At 38.2% G+C, this 8,738-nt stretch overlaps 1 protein-coding gene across 1 annotated transcript in view; it reads right to left on the bottom strand.

Annotated features, from left to right (window-relative positions):
• Window positions 1-1,280: 1,280 nt before the first annotated feature.
• The window catches only part of SEC11A (SEC11 homolog A, signal peptidase complex subunit), a 41,843-nt gene continuing 34,385 nt past the window's right edge, over window positions 1,281-8,738 (bottom strand). The window contains exons 4-6 of the mRNA XM_044662521.1: window positions 6,136-6,255; window positions 2,059-2,116; window positions 1,281-1,825 (exon numbers count right to left, since the gene is read on the bottom strand). Coding sequence (XP_044518456.1) covers window positions 1,775-1,825; window positions 2,059-2,116; window positions 6,136-6,255 — 229 coding nt within the window. The 3' untranslated portion in view covers window positions 1,281-1,774. The remainder of the gene's footprint in view (window positions 1,826-2,058; window positions 2,117-6,135; window positions 6,256-8,738) is intronic.

The following is an 8,738-nucleotide window of genomic DNA, read 5'->3' as shown; positions in this document are numbered from 1 at the left end:
AGATTGTGGGAGATTGTGTCTAGTACCTATATAAGTTTCATAGCCAAGTTCATAAATGCATTTATTGACAATCATCTGCCAAGTGTGACTTTCAAACTCTGCTGATGCCATAAAAAGCCCATGCCCAGGGCTGGAAAGCCAGCCTCTTGTTAATGGACTTCCAATGGAGTGATTCTCTGTAATTAAAGTACTTCAAGAGAATAGATTAGTTCTCTCTTCCCATTCCTGTTCCACTGCAGTTACAAAAGAAGATGGCCATTTCCCTGCCAGCTGAACTTCTTGGATAAATGATCTAGAGCAGTGATGGGCAAACTATGGCCCGTAGGCCAGATGTGGCCCCCAGGCCAGATGTGGCCCCCTGAAATGTTCAATCCAGCTGCTCGACATTATTCCTAATCTGACAAATACAATGAGTAGGATACGATACAATGAAACTTCCAAAGAGTTGCCTTAGAAACAGACTGACAGAGGAGCATTTCCTTTCCTTTGGCCCCCTCTTTAAAAAGTTTGCCCATCACTGCTCTAAAGTATTTTTGAGCTTAGATACAGAATAATAGTCCAGTGCTTTCAAATTTCTCATAAAAAAGTACCAAAATCACACTGATTGGAATGACCTGAATTTAAATACTTTCATATTTACTAGCTAGGACTCATGACAACCTTGGGCAAATTTCTCCTCTTTGAATCTCGGGTTCCTTATCTATAAAACAAGGGAGTAAGCTCAGATGATCTCTATGGTCCCTTACAATTCCAAAATCTGTGATCTTATATTCTCTCAAGTTTCCTCCCTATTCCTAAATCCCTCCATCTGTCACAACATATTAAAAAGCTTCTCTCTGCTCTGGATATATTCATGTATATCTTACCATCTTACAGAATGGACTGCAGAAGCCAAAGGCAAGAGCTTCAAGCAGGTAAAATCAGGCACCTGCTTTCAGATTTCTGATGCTACAGATCAAAGCTTTGTTGAGTCAGAAGGGTTGATAAGAATATATGTAAACTAGTGAGAGGTTTTGAGCCTTTCAGGGAAGCCTGGGATATGTACACTGGAAGATGCTCTAGTGAATAAGGCATTTTATCTGCATGATGTTTTCTTTAGAGCTAAGTGGATCCTTTTGTTCCAAAAACAAGAACAGTAGGAAATACAGCTGCTAAATTTGGGGGGAAACCCTTTATTTGAAGGCCTGTTTATAACCAAGCTTCCAATCTCTTGAAGATTTTATAAAACAGCACGAGAAGGCAAACTCTAACAGTTTTTCCCGACAAACACAAGTCAGGAATAAGGGGTTCAATGTGCAAAGTCTTTTATTCAAAGTTTTGTAAAGTTAAGACTTATGATGATCTTAATGTATACCATCCCTATTATCAAGAGGAATGGCAGGTTCAAACTCATCCAGAGCTATGGCATTATTTACAGAGTTCTGTAGGCACTTTAGAAGTGAAGCTTAGCTTCAAAATACAAACACTGAGGGCTTTGGCTCAACCTTTTAATATAAAAAAATTCATTGATGTACAAAAACCCTAAAATGTGACATGAGAACATATGAAAACCTGTGGCTGAAATTCCCTATGTGTGTGCACACAGGCACACATGCACCCACCCACACAGTCACCCACACTCTGCAGTGGAAACTTAGAAACTAATCCAAATCGATGTGACCAGAAGCACTGAAATCTGCATTTTCTGCTTCCACTTTTCACAGACCAGGATCTACTCCAAACATTTTGTAACAAAAAGCATAGCATCTTCCTCAGGAGCTATAAGGCAGACATCTTACTCCCGATGGACCAGCACAAATAAACCCAGTAAAAAGAGGACTGCATACTGGAAAACAAAGGAACAGAAATCAGACTGTTTGTAGACACACATTTAGTTTTTTTTTCCCCCTGCCAAGAAACCTAAACAAACCAACAGGGATCAATTTTTGGCTTTTGTTTGCATGTAGTAAATTATGGATAAATTACTTGTCTTTATTAATTGTAATAATTTCTCTCATATATAGTTCTCAAACTGGACCATGGGACTAATTTTCTAAGGAAATAAAATGAAGCTCTTACCTTAAATTTAGGATAGTCATTCATAAGTATCGTCACAATTCCAATATAAGGAACAAATCTAAGAGAAAACATATCTTATCACAACAAATGCCACATAAAACCATCAATAAAGAAAATATTCATTAAGCATTTTTACACTTCCTGGTCCCAAAAGGCTTAGAATCTAGATGGGATAACAGGAATTATATATGGCAAGGAATCATATGGTGAATCCCAAATGAACGCCAATAGCTCTGAAAATAACAACTCCTGGAATGTAGTCCTCTCCTTCCCTCTGTCTCACAGAGTCCCTCCTCTTCATATACACACACTCATATATATCTGTACATGGAGATGCATATAGGCACTTGTCTCCCCCATTAGGATGTACTCTCATGAACAGGGGCTCTTTTCCTCTTTGTTACTTGAATCACCAGTACCTAGCATGTAGTAAGTAGGTGTCTACTAAATACTTGTTGATTAATTTTCGATCACTATACAAAGCACTGTTTTAGGAAGATTAATCTGGCCATGGTGTATGGGATGGAGTGGAAAGGAGAAATCAGAGATTAATATCTATGAAGTCATGAATGGAGTCAGTCACAACAGAACTGGGACTAAGATGACAATGGTTTAAAAAACAAAACAAAACAAGAAATAAGGCTACAAGATAATTATCTCAGTTTGGCCATGACAAGCATAGCTGGGACAAAGAAGAATGTTGTGAACTATTTCTAGCAGACAGACCAGTTGATTTCCATGGCTTTCACTTCTAAACATTTATATTACACTTTTTACTTTTATTTGAAAAACAAAAAACAAAAAACAAAAAAAACAGTGCAACCAAAGAGAGAAGAGGAAAGAGTTTTAAAATCATTACAAGTGGCAACAGGGCAATACTTTCTATTTGAAAGATACTAGAACAAGTTAATGGGGGGGGGGGGGAATTACTTCTTCACTAGATTTTAAAATAGGACAACTTAGCTCAAAATGGGCTATGCAATCCTACCTGAAATTACCTAACATCAAAATTTGTATTCAAAAACCTGGGAAAAACTTTAAAACCAGAAGAGGGGGGGCAGCTGGGTAGCTCAGTGGATTGAGAACCAGGCCTAGAGACAGGAGGTCCTAGGTTCAAATCTGACCTCAGACACTTCCCAGCTGTGTGACCCTGGGCAAGTCACTTGACCTCCATTGCCTACCCTTACCACTCTTCCGTCTTGGAGTCAATACCGTGTATACAGTATTGACTCCAAGACGGAAGGTAAGGGTTTAAAAAAAAAATTAAAAAACAAAACAAAACAGAAGAGGCCTTTTCTCTTCCCATCCTGGACAAGGGCAGGTGATGGGAGGAGACATTTAGTAAAATTGGAGAGACTAGTCAGGGTCTGGCCCTGGAATATCACTGGGATAGGGAATGATACCAAATGAGGAAACTCCTACCAAGGGCAGGTTAGTCTGCTTATAATTTGTAGCCTTAGAGAGTTGCCTAGAGCAGAGGTGTCATATATTCCTAGTAGAATCAGATTAAAATATAATTATGAAATTTTTAACAAGATAAATAAAAAACACCATAGAACAGAGATAATATGAATATGTGGTTTTCCAAGTCAGGATACTACTTTAGTGGCCCCTTTTCTATTTGAGTCTGACACTACTGGCCTAAAGCAGGAATTAAGTGTCTTGTGCAGGATCGAACAGCCAGTATGGGTCAAAAGAGGGACCTGAATCCAGGCCATCTTTGCTCTGAGGCCACACTTGGAATGGAGGTAATGGGTTGAATTTGGAGAACTGGAGTTCTTCGATTTTATGAACAAATCCTGATATATTAACTCAGGCATCCTAAGGAAAGTACCAAAGGCATCATTTTCTGTAGTACACTAACTACCACCAGGTCTAAGAGCAAAACTCTATCTCCTGTCATCTTTATCTTTCCTGCCCTCCCCCAGATTATCATGTACTCAGGTAATGCAATTTCCCCAATATTAAGACTTTAGCTGCTCTCCTCACCCCACCCCAAGAGAAATTCTTATAGGAAGAACCAGGGATCTTAGTAAAGTGTTCCACACAGGGTAACAAAGTAATCCACAATAATTTGTGAATGAATGGATGAAGTTTTATTTTTTAATGAGATCTATACTTGAAAGAAGTTTAGTAAACAAATAACTTTTGGTTAGAATATGTGGACCAGAGACATTTTTGAGCTAGTGAAGCCTCACCAATTTAACTCCTCCTTCAGTTTTTCTTTTCTACTTACCTATTCCACCAGGAAATAAAATGCAAAGAACAAACATTGTGGTCACACATCATTTGTTCCCCTTAAGGCCTACCTTCTGCAAAGGGCTTTGAGGGGCTCAAACACAGTGATACTTGGGGAGAGTTTACTGTTACAGCTCCTTACAGGGGATGCTAGAAATTCAGGCCTCTGAGAGAGAGAGGAGCACCTATATTTTTAACACTTTCTCTTTGTAATTCAATCACACCACTGGCATCTTATTGTGGCACTTCTGCTTCAACTCTAACACCCACACGAAAGCAAAAGCTTTGAGACAACCCTCTAATTTAAGGATGGGAAAGATTTTACTTGAAATGAAACTTTTCAGTGCATCACTAAGATTAAGATTTAAGAACTATTAAGAATAAGAATTATAACACCTTCAGTAAGAAGACTGATATTAGATTGCCATTCATATTTTTTCACTGATACCCTGATGATCACCTAACAGAATCTCCTGAGAGAGGTTTTCTCTGCTCAAAGATCTACCACAAATGCCTTGAAAGATGGTATCATCTTCTCTGGATTTTTTGAGTTCCCTTGGTCAGTAAATTCACCAAGTGGCAGCTATGAAGAGGCTGTAATGCATGACTAATTAAAAACTGTATAAGTAAAGCCATATAAGCATGCCACCTGAAACCTGACTGAAGAGGGGAAGCTGGTCATGTCACAAGAGCCAGAGATAACCCACTGACAGTTGCCTGCTCCACTATTACAAAGAAATATCATGAGAGCTGGAGGAAGGCCCCCATTGCCCGCTGGATGGATATATCCCCTATGGCCATGGAAAAGAATCATATCAGTAAGAAGGTGTGGATAGGTTGTCAGGATAACCAATTGAGGGAATATTCACATCAATGATGTCAAAGATCTAAAGTGCTTTAATGGGAGATTTTAATTCTACATTGGCCTTTCCTTCCCATCATACAGATATCAGTGTCATCCTCACTATTAAGGGTTATCTAGGGAAATTTTAATATTCATATTAGCAAAATACAAGGTAAACTTGACGCTGAAAAAAGTGGTGAAAACTTAAAACAGTCACATTCTCTACCCCAGTACTTCCCTTAAGATCAGAAATAATTGAGTCAAGTGCTGTCCAACTCTATCTGATGAGGTCCTACAGGCACCCACATTTAGGCAGGTGATGCTAGTAACTTTATAACTATATAATTTAGGTTAGCATAAGGAAAGTGATAACTCATTCCACTTGAATGGCATACAATGCCCTTCTTCCTACAGGACTCTTCTTCTGATAGAATTTGAGATGAATTGGCTTTATATCACTTCACTCTTTTACAGAATAAAACTAGCTCATCTGTCAGAAGCAAGGTTAATATGGTCTAGGGCAGTGATGGGCAAACTATGGCCCACAGGCCAGATACAGCTCCCTGAAATGTTTTATCCTGAAACATTATTCCTAATCTGATGAATACAATGAGGATACAATACAATGAAACTTCCAAAGAGTTGCCTTAGAAACAGACTGATAGATGAGCATTTCCTTTCCTTTGGCCCCCTGTCTTTAAAAAGTTTGCCCATCATTGGTCTAGGGGAAAAATAATAAGAGACAATTTTTAAATGAGTCAGAAATTGAATGATTAACTCCTTAAGAGCTTGAGAATATATCCCGGGGGGAGAAAACAAATTTTTCCACATCGGGGATTCTTTGTTCTATAATTTTTGGGATCTCTGAAAGGATAGCTTTCATAAAGTCAAAGAGAATGAGTGGTAGGGTACAGAAGAAATCCTTCTGGGTCCAATAACACTACACACCCTACAAAATATTTTAAGTAATCTGAAAAACTCAAAATGTTACTTACCCTCTTGCTCGTCCTACTACATCCTTCTTCTCTAGCCAGAGCTGCCCTTGCTTATACAGCCCTCGATCATCAACAGCATTATTGTCTCCTTTGGTCAAAAACTTGATATGTCCATCTTGCCTTATGAACAAAAGGAAAATCTGAAATCACCAGGTTGTATGCATGGCTGAAAACACAAAATCTATTATTGGTAGGTAGTTAACATTCCTATGGAGCATCATAGCTGGAAAATATTTTGAAATAACTTCCTAATCAAAACTAGATTTTTTGGATGTATCAAAATGAAACTGTTTGGGGGGGAGGGGTTCTAAAAATGATTGTTTGTCACTAGTCAAGAGCACTAACAGTTATTTCACAATGTGAAAACTGATTACTTGAATCCTATTAAAGATATAGTAGGTTTCCAATAATTTTTAAATTCAAAAGAAAATAGAAGGATCTCTTGTCTTTCTTCTATTAAAGTTTTACTCAATTTTGTTCAAGGGAGTTTGGATAAACTGCTATGCTTAAGGAGAAGAAAAATTACTTCAGACCCCTGTATAGTCTTCTCCTCACTGAGATTCTATATCAAAAGCTAGCTCTCTGGGAGGAGTTAGAACTGCAGACAAAACAAAACTGGAAGGTGTTGCAAACACTGAAGACAGAAAGGTGCAAACAGGCAGAAAAAGTAAAAGTGACGCCTCTTATAAAAATGCAAATAAATACAGAGAAAAATCATCCAGAGATGATTATTCAAAGGAGGTGATAAAAAGAACATCTGAAAATATGTAGGGGGTGAAAGTAAACAGATGCCAAGAAAAGGCTGGTTACAACAGTGATGCCTGAAGTTGTTGTAGCAAAAAATGTACCAACACAGAAGCAGGAAGCAAGGTGAGTTACAGGAAGGTAAAAACTAGGCTATGAAAAGGGATTATTTTGGGGGGCATAGGGTTGAACTCAACAATTCTTATAGTAAAGCATTCCTTCCTAGTGTATGTAACATAAAGAATTTACAAAGAACATTTAAAGAAACAAGCAGGATAGCAGTATCTACCTTAAGGGAGAAACTTCTGGAGTTTTGTTCTTTAGTCCGACCCTGGGAGAACAGTTTTCTTTGATCTTTGCTTTGTAACTGAGTAAATTATTCTCTCAGGGAAACCAGCTCTTAATACCTGAGTACTTCGTACCTCATGGGAGGTCAACTATTGTCCATGAGGAGGCATTGACACAGTGCTTTCATCAAGATTTTTACTGATGTGAAGACCAAAATATTTAATAACAAATTCTGAAGAGCTCAAAGCCCTTATGTTTTCATTACATCATTACAGTGATGGTGGCTCAAAAGAGGCTGAGAACATCTCTCTGTGCAGGCAGGGAAAACAAGATGCAAAAAAGCCAAGTGATTCAGTATCCTACACTAAACTGGTATCAGCGTCCAAGGCAGTAGAAGAGCCAACATCAGACCCTAAAATGCCTGCTCACTGGACCATTACATCTCTTGGAAGCTGAACTTTTTAATGAGGCTTCTGCTTTGGATTAAAATCTACATGGGAAGATGTGCTCTACATTGTATTTGCCAAAGCTGAGAACAAAGAAGACAGAAACAACAAACTGAGTCAAGGGATTACCAATGAGAATAATGCTGAGGGCAGATCTAAATAGCTTATTATACTGCGGACATTTCACGAGCAATTTTCTATGGCAGAATACATCTTTAAATTAAATTGTTTTTCAATTAACAAGTATTTGTTTTCTCTACCCCCTCCCCCATCCCTTCCACTCCCATTGGTGGTGGGGGTTGGGGGGGGGGGGAAGAAAACGAAAACCTTTGTAACAGATACAGCAGAACACATTCTCGGTCATACACAACCGACTAAAAAGCTTGGAGAATACAAGGTCCCACTGTTAGCTGACTATAAAAAAGCATTTATACAGTAAAATGCAGCTTTATGGGCTCTTCTCCAATGACATCCTTAGATTCAGATCATATCTACCAATCTATATCCATTTATTGAGCAGTTCCTATGTGCCAGGCACTGTGCTAAGGAAGTGCTGGGAATACAAAGAAAAAAGTATAAACAGTTAAAACAAGCCAGAAGAAGCAGCTTTGAGCCTCTACCCTCAAAGAACTTACATTCTAAAAGAGGAGACAATATATAAAAATCAGAAAAACAAGATACAAAGTAGAGGGAATAGTCCTAACAGCTGAGGGAATAGGGGAAGATCAGGAAAAGTCCCTACAGGAATGCTAGGATTAAAGGAAGCCAGGGATTTTTTGAGAAATCCACAAAGCAAGCTTTGTTCAACAGGCATCTATCAATAAAAAAACCCAGCATAAAAGAAGGAGATATATGTTCACCAAAGGGATACTGTATACTGATATAGAGGGTGCCCTGCATAGAGTCCGAATGGAAGCTGGATTGTGAGGTCTATTCAGACACTAAGTTACATTGTACTTACAAGATCAAAGTCTAGAACACTCCAGGACCTCCTCAATGAAATCTAGAACCATTTGAAAGAAAGAAGCCTAAAAATCCTCACAGAAAACCAAATCATAAGAGAAACTCCATTGAGTTCACCTGTTTATATATATATATATATATATATGTATATATATATATATA

This window comes from Gracilinanus agilis, chromosome 2, assembly GCF_016433145.1.
Source record: "Gracilinanus agilis isolate LMUSP501 chromosome 2, AgileGrace, whole genome shotgun sequence".
Lineage (NCBI taxonomy): Eukaryota > Metazoa > Chordata > Mammalia > Didelphimorphia > Didelphidae > Gracilinanus > Gracilinanus agilis.
Note: the sequence above shows the minus strand (reverse complement) of the source record. Positions and strands in the feature narration are given on the sequence as shown.